The 23,250-nt window shown below is 34.1% G+C and overlaps 2 protein-coding genes and 1 pseudogene across 2 annotated transcripts in view; 1 reads left to right on the forward strand and 2 right to left on the reverse strand.

Annotated features, from left to right (window-relative positions):
* LOC129807789 (potassium voltage-gated channel protein Shaker) overlaps positions 1–23,250 on the reverse strand; it is a 345,833-nt gene that overhangs the window by 314,355 nt on the left and 8,228 nt on the right. Inside the window, exons 2-3 of the mRNA XM_055857278.1 lie at positions 18,956–19,323; positions 14,982–15,565 (exon numbers count right to left, since the gene is read on the reverse strand). Coding sequence (XP_055713253.1) covers positions 14,982–15,124 — 143 coding nt within the window. The 5' untranslated portion in view covers positions 15,125–15,565; positions 18,956–19,323. The remainder of the gene's footprint in view (positions 1–14,981; positions 15,566–18,955; positions 19,324–23,250) is intronic.
* Positions 1–23,250, forward strand: part of LOC129807792 (uncharacterized) — an 802,905-nt gene that overhangs the window by 282,848 nt on the left and 496,807 nt on the right. The gene's annotated exons all lie outside the window — the stretch shown is intronic.
* On the reverse strand, positions 5,252–5,352 carry LOC129808376 (U6 spliceosomal RNA; annotated as a pseudogene).

The following is a 23,250-nucleotide window of genomic DNA, read 5'->3' on the forward strand; positions in this document are numbered from 1 at the left end:
CGGTGGGCCATTATTATTATTAATAGTTAATATTTTATTACAATGTAATCATATTATATTTCTGTTGTATTCCGTGATGGAAAAATTGGCTTTGTCCATTCGTACACCGAGAAAGGTGCTCCCCCCCGCAATATGTCGATGCTTTTCCCGTGTTCTCAGAGTGTTTTGGACAGAGTCGGTGCATTTTATTACGTTTTATCACAGTGAAAATGTCTTTTTCTGACATTCAGTTGTTTGCACCGGGCGGCACTTGAACTCACAACTTTGAGAGTCAAGTCAGCGATCTTGTCCGCCCAAGACCCAACGGCCTTGCCTATTGCGCCGCTGAGATTCCTAACTGCCGTTGTTTCACGCCACTGGAACCCTGAGTAGTCAAAATCCCCTCTGTAAAGCTCTGTGGCTTCACATGATTCAATTAAATGAAGTACTTTTCTGAATAATGCAAAGTGCCCTCACTCGACCGGGTTCTTCGAATCGACCGGTGAGTCAATTTTTAAATGTTTGATCGGTTTGTTGGTCAATATCTATGAAATTGTCACTGATTCGTATTATTTATGTAATAATTGTCCTATTTGTAGAACATTTTCCGCCACAAACGGTAAAGTAGCGATCGTGTCGTTTACACACCTCGTCGTTGGTAACCCTTCCTATTGTAATCTCAAGGTTGCCTCCCTGACCTGCATCAGAGTGAGTGGTATGACACCCTGGCGACATGTGTGGTGGAGTCAGTGTGTCATGAGAAGACTCAGAGTGCGGACGCTGAGCCTATGAATCCCAAAAAGAGGGCCACCGCTTGTTGAGGGTAAGCGTCGGTAGTCCGGAAGGACTACATATTAATGTTAGATCATACGCTAACGCCAAATATTACAGCAAATATAAATAAATTGAATAAATAAATTTGCCGGTCGAGACGATGAACCGGTCGAGCGAGGGCACTTTACCTTATGTAATTAGAGGAATGATATGTACTGATCTAAACTGAAAATGACGAAAATTAGTTGATTTTGTATTTAGTTTTTATTATTTAGTATTTAGATTTTGTATTAAGATTTAGTATTTAGTGAAAATTAGTTGTATTGAGTCAGATTTATCGTTTCCCGATTCGTAGTGACCATCTGCTTGTTCTGGTAGACTGGTGAATTACTATGATATCAAGGTTGTACTTTATCTAGCAGTTGTATCGGAAGACAGGTCTGTAATCTCAGGTTGATAAACGAATACAGATACAGTTGCATTTCCGGGGAACGTGGATTCAGCCCCTCCATCAAACTTACAAAGATTACCAAAAAAGAAGTCTAACTAGGTCCAAGGAATGGTGCATTCCAAAGCACAGTATACTTTTTATTAAGTAGGTTCAGTATGGAAAGTTCTTTAGGTTAGACAGAACTAGAGAAGATCAGTGCGTAAAAGACTCGAATGGTGTCCTATCCTAAGTAAGGAAGCAAATATTCATATAAGAAGATTGAGACTCTGGATAACTAATTATCCACTCCCCGAGACCCACAGCATGGAAGTCAATGGTCCCTTTTTTTAGTTACATCAAGGCCCCTTTCAGTTCTCTCTGCCTCGTCCTAATTCCGGCTTCAGACTGGAGGTTTAGCCCAGTTCCCGAAGGTCTCAAAATTCATAATAACAAACAATTTTACTGATTTTTCAAAATCTAATTAATCATTTGCCCCATAATATTCAATCCTAAACAACAATTTTCAAAAAAAAATCACGCTTGATGACGAATTAGAGGAGTTAAGCCAGTTAGCTTAGCCTTAGGTCTGAAGCCCGTATAAGAGAAAATGGAACACGATTTCCAAATATTGTCTATTTAACCCTTTAAGGACGATTGGAACACCGATGTCCCATAAAGAAAATAATTTTTCCTGACTACCCAAAGTTATTTTTTTCTTATGTCTGTACATAATTGTAAAATAGAAGGTTGAAGGAATCTAGAGTATTTTTTGCAAGTCTCTAGCTATTTGATATGTAGTAAATATTTAAGCTCAAAAATGGCGAATTCTTAAATTCTCAAATTCATAATTGATTTTATTTATTTTTTATACTTCCAATTTTTTTTAAACAAAACCCTTTTGGCAATAAAAACTACAATACTCATACGTAATATTTTTCATTAAAGCGAAAAATATTATTCATTCGTATTGTCAGAAAAATTACTTAAATTTTTGGGCTATTTTTGTTCCTATCGTTCATAGAAGCACAAAATACACCGAATCAGACTCTATTAGACTTTCCAAGGTTAGATGTAAAACTTATCATTTATTATGTTTCTCAGTTTAATTGTTATTCTTGATTTTCAGTCCATAAAAAGTGTCTCGTCGTTAAAGGGTTAAGAGCGAACTCTTACAAACTGGCTTTCAATGGTCCTTTGAGGATTGATTATCACATAGTTTCAATATTAAGTCTCTTATATTTGGATAGGTCATCGACATGGACAAGAACCCTCATTTTCTTTCGAAAAGTAAACGGGAGAACCAGATATAATTCGTTATAAAACCAGTAAGTTTTTTTATCAAATGAAAGGACTTAGAAGATCGGACGAGACAGAAGCATTCCAAGAGAAAGGTTGAGATCCTCATCTTTTGATTCTCATGTCAGGTAGGGTAAGTGTGCCAAATTTCGGCATAGTTGCATGCAAGCGCCAAAGTCTCAAGTTTGCAATGTAATATCTTTAATAGAAATTGATTTTTTCATTCCTTCTACTTTAGGAATGTTGCTGGGAGCCTTGTAAACAGTTTATCGTCTTATTTACTTTATAATCGTTCTTAATACATTTTAAAATGAATAAAAATGTAGACATACCTTTGGTGCCCTATTTCGGCCACCTTCATTCTCATAGTTCCTTGCCCTTCGTGAATTCTTCCAGTGTCTTTTTCACGTCATCTTGTTTGTCGAAGCTACATTTTTTGTTATTCTTTTGCATTGTATAATCTCTAGAGTATGTAAAAATTAAAAAATCATGGAAATTCGAGGAACAAAAAAGGTGGCCGGAATTGCAAGCTGGCCGGAATTTGGCACACTTACCCTACATTAATCTTCAAAATAAGCAAACAGGACTTAAATTTTCCAACCATTCATCAATGTTAAAACTCTTGCGGTAATAATTCGCTTTATGTTCATTTTGCAATTCAATGTATCAGTATCAGAATTCAATTCCCGTAATGATTCAAAGCAAATTCCTAATACATAATCAGTCAAAGGGTTGAAATTGATTTCAGGCCCTGCGAACGGGGTATTATCGAACTCAACAAGTACTGTAAATTGAAATCAAAATCCAAATTACAATGACCTATATTTTGTCCGATTTGTACACAATCTCCTGATTGATACTTTCTAATTCCTTGTTGCGCATTACTTCCTCATTTGCTCGATTGAAACTTTTCCTCTTATTTCCGAAAGCCTCAATCTCACAAAGCGAGTCAATCTAATTGATTGAAATTGATCAAGTTGCTTTTCACAAAAAAAAAACCCTAAAAGCCCAACCCACCATGGGATTGGAAAAGATGGAAGAAATACCCGCAGGAAGTTGTGGAAGGGGTGTTGGTTCTTGTGAGACACTTTTGCTAAAGTAACTTGTTTCGGTGAAAGTTGTCTGAGGGGTAAAATTGTTTGGGATTTGCTTGTTATTCATTTGAAATACTCTGCAAGTTCAATTTTCGTAAATTCACATGAAATAAAAGACCGGATCCCAACATAAAATGTATTCTTGCCCTCGAGGACTTAGCTTTTTTTTATATGTATTTAGGGAGAGGGTTGAGGGATAAATTTGATGGTCTGAATATACTGTAGAAATTCAATATTTCAGACTTTTATGGCATTTTGAGGGGTTTGTGAGGAGGTTTTTGGCTCTTCAGACAAGTGTTTTACCATCGTGAACATTGATAAGTTATTGAATTTGTATGAAATATCGAATATGTCTGCAAGATGTGCGAAATGTATTTTCCGTTGTCGGTCCACATTCGCATATCTGGGCATATTACTTTGGGGGGTAAATACACTGGGCCCGGATATGAATGCTGCATTTGGTGCTACTAATGTATCCAACATTCGGGCAGAACTGCTCTCAATGGTTGGTTTGAAGGAGGTTTTGGGTGGGTGATTTTGGGTTTAGATGGTGTGAGGGGGGAATAAAGTAAAAGTATCTGCCATTCACTGCAGTCAATGGGGATGTATATAATACAGTGTGAGCTTTCAAAAAGCTCTCCCTAACATTCAGCCCAAATGCGCAGCCGTTGTAGACACATCTGGATGACTGCAGTGGAGGGATGAGCCCTGCTGTTTATTTTTTCTCACTTCACCATCAACGTTTCTATGCCTCTTTTTTCTGCACCCCAAGCTCAATTTTAAGCTCCAACCGTTCATATCTGCAAAAAAAGCTCTACCGTTGGTGCGAACGCAACAAAAAAAAACCCTTCCCCAGAGGATTTCATGCCTCGTGGATGACCACAATAAATCACAAACAATTTTGTCGCCTTCCGCACTAATTGCTCCTGCAATTGTTCAATCGGCACATTGAACCCCCAACAACCCAACGCCCATGCATCACACCTCAAAGCTCCCGAGGGTGATAGGTGATGTCTGTGGTGAAAAGTTCAATCTACCCACAGCGGTACCATTTCTGCGAGAAAGAAGTTTGTCGTGCAAAGTGATAATTTTTCATATGATAATTGAGTCACGTCTGAAGAGGAAACTAAGAGGAAAATTTCCACATACCAAATTCCCGCCAAAAAATTCTCAGCCCCTTCCACCGCAAACATATGACGAATGATATGACTGAGGAAGTTCTGAAGCACGAGAGGCAATTCAGTCGACAAATGAGGAGAACAACAATTGGGGGATATAAAGTTGTATGAGAAATTTCGCGGGATTTTCCTCATAATTAATGAGCATTTCAGGAGAATCATTGTTTCAACCTCCTTCTCTGCCGCATTGTCTTTCTGATAATGGTTGGGCGGATCTGAGACTATCTGAAAGTGGAAGTATTATTGGGAAATATTGCAAATTTAAGGAGATTCTCCAGCGGAAATCACCATAGACAATGATGTTAAAGAGGATTGCAGAGTCCTTGTATAGTCTGTATCTCTACTTTCGTATTGTCTACGTTTATACAAGCGGCAAACGGCATACATTGAACTACACCTAATCCAGAATTTAAGATAACAATTTGACAGTAGAAACTATGCATTGGAGATTTACAGACATAGTCGTATCTTGCGAAATCCATTTACTTGCGGATTATAGCTGGCAGCCGAAACGCTTTTCGCTTTTGCATGCCATCTTTGCATAGGGTTCATGCTAGTAATCTCTGTATCGTTCCAATTTTTATATCATTTCGAAAGAAAGTACGGTAAACTGGGGCAGTAGTAAACATGGGGTAGATATAAGCACTAAAATTAACCGTTATAGCACACCTCAGAGTAGTCACTTCAACTGAATAGTGATTAGTACCGTTGACTTAGAAGAGTCTTCGCCAGGACAAGATTTCTCCCTCCAACTCCTCTAGGCTCAACAGTCCTACAACAATATTTCATTGGATTAAGTAATGAATTTTATTTAATAGGGGAAAGTGCCCATGCTTGATACTATTGGAAGCTTCGTAATGACTAAATTTTCTATGTTTCACAATATATAATATATGTGGCTCATTGCAACCATATTTTAAAAACTATTGGAAAGTGGCCAGTTTTTAAAATATATTGCGGAGTCACGTTTATTGAGAAACATAGAAAAAAAATTAGTCATTACGAAGCTCCAAATGGTATCAAGCATGGGTACTTTCCCCTAGTAGAGGAAGATTTGGCAGCTTCGTAATGCTGCAGCTTCGTAAAAGTTGATTTATTTTCCAAGTTACTAAATGAATTTCATCCATGGCCATATATTCTAATAACTAGTCCAACATCTCAGATTCCCTGAAACTTGGAAGCCTAGACCTTTTTTCCTGTGTTCAAACAGCAAAAATAAGAAATGGACCTGAAATCGTAATTCTGATGCTTAATATTTTATGCATTTTTAACACTTCAAGTGTCTTTTCGAAAAAACAACTATTTCAAGTTATAGACGGTTGATCAGGGGTAATATTTACAGTGAAAATCTTTAACTAGAAAGGGGTCGTTTTTGTGAGTGGAGAAAAATTCTCAATGATTATTACCTTTGCAGCTCAGGAAAATTGAATTTTGCAGTTTCGTAAAAACATCTGTCAAAATTATTGACTACCGACTTTGAGAATTCCTCACTGTTTTCGGTCATACTGTACACATCGCTCTGGAATATTTAACCAATCAGAGATTCCACTGAATAAGTTCACAAGAAAATTTCGAAGGAAAACACGCACTTGTCCATCAAAATGACACATAAATCGGTTTGTGGTAGGTGTAAATATTTCATTGGCCATGCGACGCGTTTTGAGCATTTTTCATCAAATTTGCTTTGTTTTCAAGAGGGATTTTCCACATTTTACTTCAAATTGGTCACTGGTCATTTTCAGAATGAGTGATGTTCAAAAGATGTTCTGTAAGACAGATTGGAAGTATTAGAGAAAATTCGAGGATTACAATAGGTGTGATTAGTGCTTTCCGATTTTTTGTGCAGTGTTGAAACCGGACTGCTTAAGGTAGGTGCGATTCTTTAATTGCCACTTCGATGAATTTTGAGTATTTTCTCATTCAATTTTCCTTGATTTAAAGTAGAATTTTCATATTTCAATTTAAATTGGTGGGTGGTCATTTTCGAAATCGGTTATGCCCGAAATATGTTCTGTAAGACCGATTGGAGGTGTTAGAGACAATCTGAGGATTACAATATGGGTTATGGATAAGATTATGAGAGAATCACATCTAACCAAACACTTAACTGCCTGTCAGAATGCAGTGCAAAAATAGTTTTCCAAGTGTCAAAAAATAGCACAAAATTGATATTTTAATGCGTGACACCTCGGACAAAGGATGAAAACAAGTAGATGAAAGTTCCAACTAGGCAGTGATGCGCACATTTTTGTGTCCGGTGTAATTTATAAGGGAAAAATGAGGCCTATATGGGTGGGCAAAATGTTGTACGAAGCTGAGCAAACCAGGGCAGCTTCGTAAAAAATGTCACTAAATTTTAATGTTCCTAAAGAGCAAAATTCAAAGAGATCCAGGAATTTTGTGAAAAGGAATTATGAACTTAATAAGTAAATTTTTTTTTGACATAGTGTTATAATTGATTTGGTTTGTGCGATAATCAGTAAAGAATTCTAAATCTAGGACATCATTTTCCATACGAAGCTGCACAACCTCCCCCTATATGGACATAACTTATGATTTCTGACTAAAAGCGTTGTCGAAATTTGGAATGATTAGGCTATTCATTATATATTTAATTCATTCATAAGCTATTTATTATAAATATATAGGTCAGAGTGAATTAAACGCCCCCAAAATTTAAATTATATCAGCTCATTTACCAACTCTACTAATGTCTAGAATTAATTAAAAGCTAATTGTTTATTTCTGCAAATATACACATTATTTGAGTCAAATGACTTGTTCCAAGAATTCAAACAAAGCTAACTCGCTTCGCATACGGCGAAATTTCGAGCACCTTCAAAAATGTAATGCTAGTCATTTTTCCTATTGGACTTTCGTGCGAGTATGCACAATATGTACAATAATGTAAAAAAATTAAAATTTAAAGATGAATTTTTGACGTCCGTATGACATTCCATGACATGCAAGGTTTCGTAACTGTCAAAAATTGTGACAAATGCTTGGTATTCCTGCGGCGAAATTCTATGACAATTTCATTTAATGAGCTGCCAAAAAATTTCACAATTAGATATTCATTTCAGAAGTTAACCCTTTAACACTAAACCTACCGACCATTTTTGGTCGTTTTTCAATCACATGACAAACCGCGGTAGGGTAGGATACTCAACAAATTTGTCTTGGAAAAGAATATAAAATTAAAATTGAAACACTGAAAAATATATTACATGCATATTTTAAGAAATTCATAAAGTTTGATAGTGACATTGAACCGTTTAAATATGTGTTAATTTTAAATCACTCAATTTGACCAGGTCTTGGTAGGTTTAGTGTCAAGGATAAATGGGACATCAGTATCCTAAAAACAAAAACATTTTTTTTTACTACAGAAAGGTACATATTTTGTTCTCCAAATAGTAAAAAAAAATTCATTTTTGGAACACTAATGTCACATTGGTACTTAAATGGTTATAAAAGGTGCATGTAAGTAGGGGGAAATAGGGCACCTTTGAAATTTAGATTTTGTCACCAATTTTTAAATGAAATTGAGCCTTATCGTGATATGATTTAGCTGCATAAACAAATTAAGAAGCTAAATTATATCACGATAAGGCTCAATTTTATTAAAAAAAAAAGGTGAAAAATCCCAATTTCAAAGGTGCCCCACTTCCTCCTACTAATTATTGAAAATATCCCGAATAAATTACTAAATTAGTGTAATAGGATATTTATTAGTTTTCTCTAAAAGGAAAAATAAGATTCAGATTTTGGGATAATACAATTTCATTAAAACCATTTGCATCGTTGCATTAGATTGAGATTGAATTGTCCCAAAATCTTAATCTAATCTTATGCTTACATTGAAGCAATTTACACCGCTGGATTATATTAAGGCTTAATTGTCCCAAAATCTAATTATGGAACAGTTCAATCTCGATTGAAATCGGCAATATAAACGGTTTCACCGAGGCCATTTACACCACCGTATTATTTTGAGGATTAATTCTCCCAAAATATGAATTTGGGACAGTTCAATCTTAATCTAATGCAGTGAATAGCCTCATTGTTGACCTTTTCGTGGGGTTGGAGACAGTGGAATTCTAACGATTCTAACCTTTTAAATAGATCTTTTATTTAATATCTGGTAACTTGATGTAAAATATCAGATAAATTAATATCGATTAGTATTTAAAAAAATGCCTTTTGACTGTTTCTCATCACCTTAATTGACTATTATCAAAGTTATCTCCTTTTTTTGTAATATTTGAGATAGAGCTTATCCTTTTTTATTCTTGTTTACTATCAAAAATCATAAAGTAAGGTTAGACTAAATTTCAAATATTACTCCGAAATCCTTTTTCTCGCTTCGAAAGGTTTTAGGAGACATTGTACAGGTTAAACGTAATTCTATACCAGGCGTCCTATTAGATATGCCGTTTGCATCGACAAAATTGAAATAAATCTTAATTTGTAAAAAAAACATCAGAATTGGTTTTTTAAAGTAGATCTCCTTCTATTCATCAGCGATTCTACAGAAATTTGCTTCAAAATGCTAAATTTTGCTGTAAGTTTCCCATAATTTGTTTTTTGTAAAAAGATCTTTATAGAAGTAGCATTGAAGTCATTTGGATTGGGACACATTGGGACAATTAAATCTCAATGCGGTGTAAATGACATCATGGTATATTCCACAATTAGATACACACCTGTATATTCAAGAAAACTATATGAGGAAGTTAATTAGCTTTAGCTAGGCTGTCACAAAAATTCCCTTCCAATCCGGCAAGTTTTGGGACAGATCAGCCCAATCTAAATCCTAGTATTTTCGCTTGAATATAAATGTAACCACTGACTTGAATATTACATGAAGATCCAATGATTTCATTAAAATCACAATGAGTCCCTCATTTGTTGTAACCCTGAGGTAAATATTTGAGCTGTCTTTTGCTTGTTAATTTCTTCTTCTTGAGAATTTCCTGCCAAAATCAAATTCAATTTTGTATGAAAATTCTGGTTCACATCCCTGAACATCATTTAGTAAACTACTTAAAGACCATATAAAATCAATGAATTTGCATAAATTAAGGCATTAAAGTGTTTATTCACTGTAGCAGCACGTAGTGAGGGTGTCAAGGTGTAATTTGCAAACCATTGGGTGCAATAGAGAACATCCTCACTGGGATCATTTTCCATTTAGAACAAAGTTAAGGTGTAGTTGTGTTAGAGGACAAAGCTTTCAGAGGAAATAGTTAAAATTTTAGACAAAGTGCATATTAACATGGATGATTAATCTTGGAGAAATTTCTCACATTTCAGAAGTGGGAACTCTGCAATTTTAGTTGAAAACTTTCTATTGGCAATGTGGATTTGGATACTGGTCAAGAATTAGATATCAGGAGGGTTAAAGGATGAATTTGTGTTTGATTATCAGTTCAACAAGGTTTTTAACCGGTAGAGCAGTTCAATTGTCCAAAGTTCAAATAGGTTCTGCAATTGATAGGGTATTTAGTACAGAGGAGTGCACTGAATGGATTGAATACACCAAAGCTATTATGGTTGGAAAATTGTTGTTTAGGGAGTGAATTTGAGAAAATGAGGGGCTTTACCAGACCCTACAATTTTCCCAAAATATTCCAGCACAGTGTTTCAATTTACATAACAGCCACCGGCACTAATCTCAATATTTTATCCATATCGGGTAAGGCGGGGTGGCAAATTAATTAGGAGGGAGTTTGGCCAACATTATCGACCGGAAGTTCGGTGGTGGAAAACTTTGGGCGAAAACGTCGAAGTTGCTTCCTTGAATACCTCACTGTCATGAAATACAGATTAGAGTCTATCACATTTCGGCTAGCATTATGTCCACAGACACATCCAATATAGGACGACTGAAAAGAAATTGGGTGTGGATTTTTTTTTCTTTTGCCATCCCCGATAATATTGAGTCTGTTGGATGGGTGCGAAAGAATTTTATTCTCAGCACCTCGAAGGCTGTATATCTTCTAGTTCACCCCCTATGTTCAGCCTGGCCCTAATCAGATAATAGTGTTATATAGCAACAAGCAAGTCATCGTATTCGCATAAGTAGGGTTGATGGGAAGGGGGGGACTTGGCTTTGCAAGGAAAGCATTTGTACCATTGTCAGATGATGGAAGAAGAATCTAAATTGATGGCGTCTCACTTTCAATCATAAACAATAGAGTGTTCCACACAAGTAACTTGATAAAATGCCCTTTTGATAGACACTCAACAAATGTATTTTACTCTCTGCAATCACACTTTTTCCGCTTATAGCCCCTTATCTCTGGTTTATAGAGGGTATTAGGTTTTTTTGCTTCCCCAATGTAAGGGGTGGCCTTTGCTTCGGAGAGAATTATGGTTGGTACTCCTTTTGCTTACAAATGATAAACTTAGTCTATCTATCTTTGAGCGTTAAACATTTGCGCCTGAATTATCTCATTCATTATTATATTAGATCTTCCTTCTCTAAATCTTAGAATAGCGCGTAGCTTTTTCCTGAACTCCTAAACTCTTACTTCGTAGGTATTACCTTCAGAATTTGGAACGAACTTATTAGACTTGCTAACTCAAATAATAATAAGGGGATTTCAAGACACTCATTATTATTTTTTCTTGTACGGGATGATGTTGTCAGTGCCATGCCTGTGGAATCAAGTGCAGTGAAGCTCACTGGATACAATCCGAACACCTTTAACTCCAGAAAAATTCCTGGTGACCTAAAGGGGATTCGAACCCGGGACACTTGCATCATAGAGCGAGTGCTCTACCGGCTCTACCACTTGAAATGAAATTTATATAGATAGTTCTACCATAAACATAGGGTAGAGTAAGCCTTTGTTCTTTAAGGACGTATGGAAAACCGGTGTCCCAAAAATAAAACTAATTTTCCGTACTATTTATTTCAGAGGACAAAATAACTTTATATAGTCAAAAAATTTGTTTTTGTTCTTGGGACACCGGTGTCCCACTCGTCCTTAAAGGGTTAAGCCATCTAAGGTGACAAATTTAATACGGGCTTCAGACTTAAGGCCTAGCCATATGGCTTAACTTATCTAATTTTTTATCAATCAATATTTTTTTGCTCTAGAAGCAATTTTCGTCAAAAATGGTTTTTTTTTTTTAAAAATTCTGACGTTTCTGCCTACAAAGATAGGGGAAATTTTCTTTAAAAAGGCATTTTTTAAAGAAATTTCTTTAAAACTACTGTGTAGACGCCACAAGATTGGACAATATGGGCAAGTGATCCATTAAATTTTGAAAAACCAATAAAATTGGTTGCTATTTTGAATTTAGAGATTATCGGGAGCTGGGCTAAACCATACGGTCTGAAGCCAGCATAAGATAATCTACTCTAAAGAGGCAAAATAGCGTAGAAGCAGTTGACTTATGAAATATAACGCTTAAGGTTGTGTTATACAGCTTTAAAGTGGTCTTCAGAATAGAGGTTTAGGACAGTTCCCGAAAGTTGCCAATTCATAAAATAGCCATCAATTTTTTTTCGGTTTTTGAAAATCTTATGAATTATTTACTCTCAATATTTAATCCTTAATTAAAATTTTTTCCAAAAACCTTTATTAATAACTAGATAGAGAAGTTAAGCCATTTGGCTAAGTCTTAGGTCTCAAGCCTGTATAAGGGTACTCAGGAATTGTCTAAAGATCATACATAAGTTCTATAAGTACCGTGAGTACGGGCGACTTTGACACTTAATTTTAAATGTCCTATAAATTTTTTTAGGGAATCCATCCAGGGAAATTTCGAAGCAATAATGTGATAAAAATTTCTCATATTGTACTGATAACCACGAAGGGCCTTAAATAAAAATCGATCCTTAAGCCGTTGGCACACCTTTTAGATTATTAAAATTTCATGAAGTCGAAATTCGAATCACTTTCTTTATCGCACGCTTTGCATATGTCTATCTAATTCTTTCGGACTGCACATTCGATTGCGCTAAATTGAATTTATTGTGACGTATGAAAGAAGAAGAAGAAGAGTGCGAAAGAATGAGATAGACTTATGCAAAGCGTGCGAGCAAGAAATGGCTGTGAATTTCGACTTCATGAAATTTTCCTCATCTAAAAGTTGTGCTGGAGCCATTAGTTCCTCCGAAAATTGTTTACTGATCGTTTCATTAATTAAGGCATAAAATAAAACCACAAAAAATGTCAATTTTGGGCGTTCTGGTACTGTTACCCCTTAAGGGGATAAGTGGGTCAATAAAATTGGAAAACGGCATATTTTACCTATTTTTTCGCACTTAATAAATTTTATTTTAAATTTAAATTCTTAATCTTATAAAAGTGCAACATTTAAAAATTTTTAAAATATATTTTTTGAAATCTTTGTTTCAAAATCTTAAAAATTCAACCTTTAGGACTTGTTTTGAAAGGCCTTTTTCGAATAACTAACTTGACGGTGGAGAAGATTTCTCAGAGTTTATTCATCTTACGTTAAAAAACTAAATATTTCCTGTTAGATTGTGAGTTAAACTCGTACTTGAATGGTGCATTGTTTTTTTTTTTAATGGAAATTAGAATGCAGCTTCTCCACCGCAAAGTGAGTTTTTTTTCAAAAACCGCCTAAAAATCGGGTCCTAATCCTAACGACTGATTTTTTTTTAAAATTTTTAAATATATAGTAAAAAAATACAATTTAAATGCTGTACTATAATTTTCTTAAGAGCCTTAATTAAATAATTTTTTTTTATTTTGTCGAAAAAAATCGTTAAGGAAATATACTGTTTTTTTAAGTCTGCGTTACCTATATAACCCCTTGATTGAAATTCAATCTAAAAGAAACGCCATAGGTCGTTAAATTTTCAATATGAAGTTCCGAAAAGAGTTTTAAAATTTGCAATTTAATTATAATATTAATTAAAATTAAATAATATTTAGTTTCTTGCAAATATTAAAGTTTCATCGTGTTCTCTGACTAGTTAGAGTTTTGAAAGCTTTAATTGCTTAGTCAATCAGAGAACGTGATAGTACTAAAATATTTAATAGGGCTAAATAATAAATTGCATGTGTATAATCTCCTCAATACTGATATAAGTCACCTACGTTTAATCATTAAATTGGCTTTTAAGCGCTGATACTCTCTGTTAAGGATCTTTAATATTAACATAAGTATCAAACTTCTTTAGGTTTTTTCTTTATTTTAAAGCTGATTGGGAAACCTTTTCAATCTCTTTTCAAGGCAAAATTTAGAGAATTGAGAGGACACAATTAGAAAAACAACTTATATTATGTCCTGTATAAATTGTAAATATCCAAAGTAACACGGATATATTAATCATCTGAAGCCCTTGTCAAGGGCATAAGATTATCAAGAGATAGATAATTCTCATTAAAGGTTATTTAGGAATTAAGGAGAGATACCCAAGGAAGAATTGCCCCAAAAAAGTGTCCGTCTATCTGATGAAAGTTGGCTTACTGTTAATGCTAGAAAAACAGGCGATAACATAAGATGTTGCTTGATGAGCCGAAAGATAAGATAATTAGGGCTTCTAGACCTAGACCACAAACTTGACCTTGTATTTACACAAAAAAAGATATCTAATATCGAAGAACGAGAAATTGTGTGGAATTTTAAGTCTAAATATTATTAAAATAAAATTCTGTAAAGCCTCGTACGGGACACCATCTTCGTAGTTTAATTCATTCGATTCTGGAGAAAGAGTATTTCCGGCGTGTTGTAGTAAAAAATGTAATTGTATGTAAAATGTAGTAAAATGTAATGTAAATGCAATTCATACAGTGATTCATCTTAAATAAAATTCATTATCTTTAGGATAAATATTCAAATACGAAACATATTAAATGGGTGTCTTTTAAACTTTAAATTTTATTAATTTATTTAAAATAATCTTGAAATAAATAAACACAATACAGATATATCAGAAACGAAATTACATATGCTTAGTCTTTACCATTAAAGTTGATTGATCTTGAACTTAAGAGAAAGGTTGTCAAATTAACCCTCATAGGGCTAAGTTGGTAGGCTGTTTCTTAAGTTTAAAAGACACCCTTTCGTTAATTTGAAAACTCTGTTCTCTAAGCTTTCAGCACAGAGCCTTTTTCAGCATTGTACCTGATTCTCATATGCCCTTCCTGATAATTGCATTCAACAGCGAACTTATTTACATAACCATCTTTCTGGGTCTCATTATGTTGTAGGAAATTCTTTTATGTAAAGCAGTGTACTTACTGATTGAGGGCTCGTTCGTTGGATCCACTTTGACTTTGTGCATTATCGTGTCGTCTCTCCTTGTGCGATACAATCCCCATCAACTTCATCCACGGATTGTTCTGGGTTCCGTGACCCATGCCACCACTCTGCCACATCGTCATCTTGACGATCACTCACTTTGGACACTGTGCGCACGAAAACAGGTGAGACAGGTGATGTTGGGGGAGAGTACAAGGTGTTCCCCACCCCCTCGAGGAGAAAAGATAGGAAGAAACTAGGGAAGAGGGATCGCACCTCAGCAATAGAACACGCAAATTGCTGATACCGGTCAATATGATCGGTTTGTGCAAGTCTGCAAATTTTCACATTTTTTCTTCTTCATTTTTTCCACACGTTTCTTTGGTCCACACTCCAGAAGCACTTACAAGAGTTCACTTTGGTTGATGGGAAAGTTCCTCAGTTATTGGGGACAAATTCAATTTATTTTTAATTTATCAGCAATAATAGCTGGTTGCGGAAAGGCCATCATGCCTTGAAAGACATCCTCTCGCCTTCCTTTTCAACCCCCTTTTTTGGGGTTGGGATGCACAACAATTGAGGAACTGTATGGATAACAGTGGTAAGTATAACCAAACACAATCTATTCATTTCTCGCAAGTCATACACTGAGAGAAAATTGAATATTTACTAATGCATATTTAGTGTTTTCACAATCGCAAAATTAATATTAACTTCATTTAACAAATAATTACAAATATTGATGAGCCTCGTTGTTACATTCGTGTGTTAAATCAAAACGTTTGAAGTCTTGAAATGAGTGCTAGGTTTACACATTCTTACTTCACCCAATTTTTTTTAATATTACCGTAGATGCGGGTGAATTTGCCCCCTGCAGGTAATTTTGACCCCCTCCTGTTCGTAAGCTTTTCTTTAATTCTAATGTTTAAGTACGATTCTCACCGATCAGATAAGGTAAATTGGATCGGTAAAGACCATTATTACGTTCTGGAAGTAAAGATAAGCTTACGGATAGGTAGATGCCAAAGTCACCCACATTTACGGTACTAAATGTCCTTCAAAATTTACGTAGGTATAAATGGTCAGTTTCCAAATAGGCCCAGGCTTCGAATATGATTTTTTCCTCGAAGTAAAAATTCTATTTTATTAACTACTAGGGGACAGGTAATCGACTTTCGAACAAGAACTGTTGTTCAATATAATTAATTTTTTTCTGAGAAATTCGAAAAATTACGACATTCGAAATTTGGAGCATTCGAAAGCTGACCATCTTTCCCTATGCCTGATGTTTTTCCGAACTATATATCCAAATTATGTTTCAATTTATTTCAATTTAGTAAAAAGAATATCTTGAATATAGAATATCGAAAAGTCAAAATACCGAAAAGCTCAGAATTTTGAAAACCCAATATCCCGAAAGCCAAAATCCCAAATATCCAAAATCCCGAATAGTCAATGTACTGAAAAGGGCAAAATTCTGAAAAACCAGAATCTCAAAAAGTCAAAGTCCCGAAAGCCAAGATCCACGAAGTTAAAATCACGAAAAGGCCAAAATCCCAAGAAGCCAAAAACTCAAAAAAAGCAATCAAAAAGTCAAAATCTCAAATAAGTCTTTATTCCTAAAAGGGCAAAATCCTGAAAAGCCAATATTCCGAGATGCAAAATTTCGAAAACCCAATATTCCGAAAGCCACAATTCCTAACAACCAAAATACCGAATTCTTGAAAGTGTTTTTCTTGGAGGCAGAGGCAATTGTTTTGGATTTGTTGGAAATTATTCCATAAATTAATCTCTACATAACTTTATTCTTCTTTGAATTTTGACAATTCGGGTTTTCGGCTTTCGGAATTGTAGTTTTCCAGGGTTTGCCTTTCGGGATCTTGGCTCATTTGGGATTTAAGCCCATTCGGAGTTTTGTGTTTTTTTTAGGGTTTTGACCCATTACGGATTTCGATTCATTCGGTATTTCGATCTATTCGGGATTTTGGATTTCTTAGATATGGCCGGAATCAAGTATAAAGTTAAGGTTATAAGTATAAGGTTAAGTTTACTTGTCTTTAAAGGGTTAGAAGTTAATCCTTTAAAGACAAGTAGATCACAGGTAATCTAAAAATGGGATAATTCCTTCTGGCTATTTAGAGGAAAAATAACTATCTAGTTATTTTTCCTATAAATAGCTAGAAGGAATTATCTCATTTTTTTTTAGATTACCTGTGATTTACTTGTATTTAAAGGGTTAACTTCTAACCTTCACGTGTAAATGTAAAACATCTATGTATAATAATAAACCTCAAAAATACACTAAGAGAAAACACATTTTTGACAGCCAGAAAACAGCCTTTCTAGATCATTACCCACAAAGCAAGATAGCTGCCTTATGTACCGAACACACTTACGACTTAAACCGACAGACAGATTAACGTAATTGAAATCAAGATAATGATTAGATGACATTTCCATCAGTTTTTGACTAAGTCGTCTTTCGGCTTAAGCCGAGAAACAGCTTAGTTAGTGGGCAAGAGATTGGAATTTAGTCAAATCATTTTTTTGATTATAATTGTATTAAACTGTCTCTCGGCTTAAACCGTAAGTCGGTTCAGCACATTATAGAAGCAAGAATTTTTTGAATTTGAATTTAATTCATCTCATTCTTGATCTTTACCAATCCCCCCATTGCATCCACCGTCGTCTTAGTGTTGATTCCAACCTTCAGGACTACGCGGTGGAAATGTTCTTTCTCTAGTGATATGTTTCGGTTTTACATTTAATTAGGGCTAGGCCAGTCAAAGATTGCCTAAAATCTAATCAGCTGTATGGCAAGCTTTTCAATAGACCTTCTTAAGGCTTATAATGAGGATTCTGTGAATGAATTTCTATTGAAGCTCTAAAGCCCCTTAAAAGGGCGTCATTTAAAGTTTAGTAAGCTCAGTGACGGAATTAAGAGCGCTGTAAGCAAATTTCAAAAATTTTAGTTCCATTGAGGGAGTAACTCTCTAGAACGAACTTCCTAGAGAGAAGAAACAGCGGCTTATCCAAGGCTTTTTAGCGTCTTAGGCTGTTTTGTTTTTTTCTATTGTTTGATAAATTTGCTTTTTCTTATGTAAACTCCTTTTCGGTGATGCCCAGGGGCATGACGTTTCCTATGTTTCCCATATGTTTCTAGTGTGCCGAAAAAACTATGGAGTTTATTCGGTGTTTTCTGTCCTTGTGGAATGAATTAGCAAAAAATACTGATACAAAATAAAAGCCAATTTAATACGCAATGGGCAACCGAAAACCCTAAATTGGCAACCTACGTAGTTTCGGGGATATCGCGTGAAATGTGTACGAAAACAGGAAAAATTTACACTAAAACTGGTTGCATTTTTCAGAGCTAATGTCACCCCCCTGGTGATGCCAATGGTTCATACAACCTGAGAAAGAGTTTTCCACCGTTTTCACTCTGGAGGTTTTACACCAACGCTAAGACAGCGGTGGCCGCTATTACTCAAATATGAAATTCTCTAAACTCTGTATTTCTGAAATATGCCTTCAAGAGCACTAGCTCAAAAGCAGTTATATATATAATAATAATAATAATAACGCCTTACTTAGAGAATTCCACAAGACTTAGATAAAGTACCCTCACTCGACCGGGATCCTCAATTCGACCGGTGTGTCTATTTTTGAATGTTTGATGGTCAATTTCGCCAATTTCTATGAATTTGTCACTGGTTCGTATTATTCGTGGAATAATTGACCTATTAATGTTAGATCATACGAAAAAGATTATAGCAAATATAAATAAATTGAATAAATAAATCTGCCTTATATTAAAAAATTGCTTCAGGGGAAGTGATTCACATGGCCTTAAAGGGTTAAAGTCAACATTTCAATGCATCACACATTGAGCACGAAAGGATAACAAAAGCCGTCTCTTCAAAGCCTTTCTCTCAGTGTAGACTTCTGGTGGAGCGTGTGGACTATACACCCACCTCGTCAGAAGTCACCCTTAGCTGAAGCACCCACTTTCTCTTATATCCTCAACTTCTTGTGCTATTCCACTGCAACACTTGAAACTGAACTCATGGTTTTTATTGTCACCAGCATTCCGATTGCAATTTAACTTTCCATTGCTTCTTGCATGCTTCCATCGTTCTATTATCCACTTTTTGAAATTATCTGTGAGTGTTTTTCACATTTATTTTTGCACTCACCACACGATAATGGCATTTAATTGGAAATTTTCCTCATAGACATCACTAACAATTCCCTAATGTGTTTATTGTGTCTCAGAGATTGAGGCTCCCGCCATCCCCGTGTCGGTGCTAAAGAATCCAAGAGGCCTTCCTCATATTGTGGCCTAAGTTTGTAGGCGGAAATATTATGAATATATATATATTTAAAGATTAAAAGAAAAAGTTAATTTGATATTAATACATCGTTACAGTTGTATAAATAAACTCAGTGGTGTTTGATATTTTTAAATGAGGTTATAAATACGTGCCAAGATGCCGAAAATAAAACCGCCATGAGTACCAGAAATAATATAACGCAATTTCGTAATGATTGCATACAGATATACTCAAAGATATACTTCTCTGAAAGTAAGTATATAGAGAAGGAGAGAGACTCTATAAATGTGACCAATTGTTTTACATCTGTACAAGAATATCCATTTTCTCATTATTTCAACCAGTGCACAAACTCAATGCAAAAAATCTCATATAACTCCAATTAAATTGAATTACATTTCATCCCTCCTTTTGATTCATCTTTTTTTCATCTTCTCTCACCGATTAAGAGTTCATCTGCAAATAGCATCACTCTGATGAGATGATCTATTCTTGTGGAAGGTGGAAATTGCTTTTTTTTTACTTTTCAGAAAGCTTCATAGGTGCAAGCGAAAGCTCTCTGCAATTGAGGAAATTGCAATTTATTATTGTTGAGGGTTTTTAATTTGCGAAAAACACAGTCGGTCGTTTCGATAAGTATTACATTTTCCGTAGCACAAATTTGTTGCACAAAATCGCATGGATTTTTTTAATCATCAAATTATTAAAATTCGATTGACATAAAAGGTGAAATAATCTGATTTAGCACAGGTATTGCTAATTTTCCCAATAAAATATTCTTGTCATTGCAATATTTTGCAATATTTTGAAAATTAGTCCACAGCTCTTGCTCTTTATTTTGTGAACAAAATTAAGAGTTCAAGATATAAACTCTGCTTTATAGTGCTATTTCATTGCGCATTTTCTTTTTAATTTATTAGCATATTATTTTCCTTCTTATGTTTCTCGAGTACTTACTTTTAAATATGAAAGTTATATTTATTACTCATTACTTGTACTAAAAATCTACACTACGACTATGGCTGATAAATAGGATTGTAGGGTGGGGAAATCACTTATCGCCACTTTTAGGAAAAATTGAAATAAATTTAATTATAATTTTTAAACCCTTATTATCAAGTAACTTGAATTTGACACAAAGTTACTTAAATATGTTGTTTATAGATATATCAAACTAATAGTCCTTTAATATAACCGTGGATTACTTAAAAAAATATATATTTTTATTAAAAATTCAAAAATAACCACTTCCCGCCACCTACTTGAAAAGGCTCAAACTCAATTATTTTGGATAATATTATTAAAAAATATATTCAGGGTTGCTTTTTCTTCCTGATATCCTTTTTATTACTCGTATTATATGATTTTTTTTGGATTTAACTATAGGTGGCGAGAAGTGGTGACATCACCCTATATCGCAAAATAAATAATAGAAAATAAACAATATTTGATTGGATTCAATATTACCCTTAATTGTCAATATAAACTTAAGAAGAATTTTTAGTACAAGTAATGACATCATTTCCTGTACCAAATATCTATTGGGACAATAGATCGAAAATAAGTTCACAATACTCTAATGACACAATAGAAACTTAATACTTTTAATTAAGAAACTTTATGTCCCTGAGACAGGCATGGTAGATTTTAGTACAAAAAATGTTAGTTGTACTAAAAACTTCAGCGACAGTAAGTTTCTATAACAACCCCAAGAAAAGTTATAAACTTGAAATCTTGATTGGGAACATTATAGAGCTTCTTTTGCAGCCATAGACATAGAAACTTTTTAGTACAAGTCACTAAAAAAATCATGAATACATGAGTCTTTTAATACTAAAAAGTATTCTATGAAATCTTAATGAAACCTTTGCATCAAGGAAATAACAGTTTATTTAGTAGTGAAAGTTGAGCTAATTTCTTACGTGTACTAAAAATTTTTATTACACGTAAAAAGACATGGACTTTGACCTAGATTTTCCTCCTCTATTACTATAACAACAATTCAGACCTTGTTGGCTACTTCCTCAGCTCCGAAACATTGTTTTAGTAATAAAGAACGAGAAAAATCTAGGTCAAAATCCGTTTTATCTAAATCTATTTTCTGGCCGAGCATTAAATAATTACCTAATAATTTAATTATAAATTTAGTACATTAATAAAAATATTTGTTGATTTTTATTCACAAATAAGTTTCCTTGAATATTATTCTCACCTTTAAAAGACGAATTTGATCATTTTTGTCACGGTTAATTTTAGTACGTGAAAGTGTCAAATATTGTCTGATGTCTTTAGATTATTCCATAAATTTAAATCTTAATGGCTCCGGCACACCTTTTAGATCAGGAAAATTTCATAAGATCAAAATTCACATTCCTTTCTTTCTTAAAAGTTTAGTATATGCCTATCCTAATCTATCGCACTCTTCTTCTTTTGAACGTCGCACTAAATTAAATTTAGTTCTATCGAATTATGAGTCCGAAAAAATGGGATATACTTATGCAATTCTTCTGAGAAAAAAGAGGATGCGAATTTCGATTTAATGAAATTTTATCGATCTAAAAGGTGTGCCGGAGGCATAAGATACGTACATCGCTTTATTTATTTATTTGCATACTACAATTTGGCTTTCCTTAAACAAAGATTTTTAGCCAAGTTTTTGCAAAATGTTCTATATATCAACTAAGATTTCACCACGTATCTATATTTCAGTTACATGTACTAAAAAAATGTAGAATTACTATTTGCACCTTATTATTGAGGTTTTCTTCATACTCAATGAATAGTTTGTAAGACACAATGACACTAAGAATCCTAGTTTTAGTACAAGTAGAATTTCGTAGTGGTAGGTTCTCATTTATTTTATTTTGTTCATTTAATTTTTCTTTTATCTAAATGAAAAAACACAAATTTTCGATATTGAAATGGTTTTCGAACATAGGTGTCCAAGGACAAATGTTTGTCTGGACTACGTCTAAAACATATTCGAAAATAAAAAAGTCGTAGGAGCCGTTTAAAAAAAAAAACAATAAAATAAAATAAAAAAAATAAAATAAAAAAAAATAAACAAAAAAAAATAAAAAATAAAAAAAGCAATAAAAAATGAAAATAAAAAAACTCAATTTATATTAAGACAACATTTATAATATAGTCCTATGTAAGTAACTCTGTATTTTTGAGCATGAATAAAATTCAAATTCAAATTCAAAAATTCAAAAAAACATGGTGTAAAGTTGGTAGCTCTGAAATTTGTGTAAGACTTGAATCGATGTAAAACTTCAGTTCGAAATTGAGCTAATCAAGAATACACGTGTTCTAAGCAAATCTGGATTGTGTTATTTCCGTAGCATTTCTCGTTTTCCTGCTTATCTTACACGTGGTTTTGTGGGAAAGGGGTGGAGGCAAAAAGAAAAAGACTGTCCTAAGTAATGTTGGCTTATGGGAGGGTCGTCGAAGACCGGAAATCGATATCTCTTACAGTTTTTCCTCTAGTTGTGTCACAAGTTGAAAAAAAAGTGGATTATATAACTGTTCTCTCTTTGAGATCCATCAGTAAAAAAATGGTGTAAATTCAACAAGAAATCAAGGAATATGGAAGTACAAATACTCGTGCTTTTGAAAATGTTATATCGAATTCATTTTTCAATGTAACAGCTGCATAATGTGAAAATTTATGCATTTGCACAAGACAAAAACTTATGCGAAATTTTCAGTTTGTTACCATAAATCCTCCATGAAACTCTTGAAATTTTTTAAGTTTTAATAAATTTGAACAAGGAATGTTAAAATATTTGCTACAAAGGAGGAATCACATATTTATATTCCTAAACTTTATCATTAATGACATTTTCCAGAATAATTTCAATGCTCCGGGTACGAATCCGTTGGTCGTTTGAAGGGTTTTTCTTGCTGAAATTCTAAAAATTCTTTTATGCAAA

Source organism: Phlebotomus papatasi, chromosome 3 (assembly GCF_024763615.1).
Source record: "Phlebotomus papatasi isolate M1 chromosome 3, Ppap_2.1, whole genome shotgun sequence".
Lineage (NCBI taxonomy): Eukaryota > Metazoa > Arthropoda > Insecta > Diptera > Psychodidae > Phlebotomus > Phlebotomus papatasi.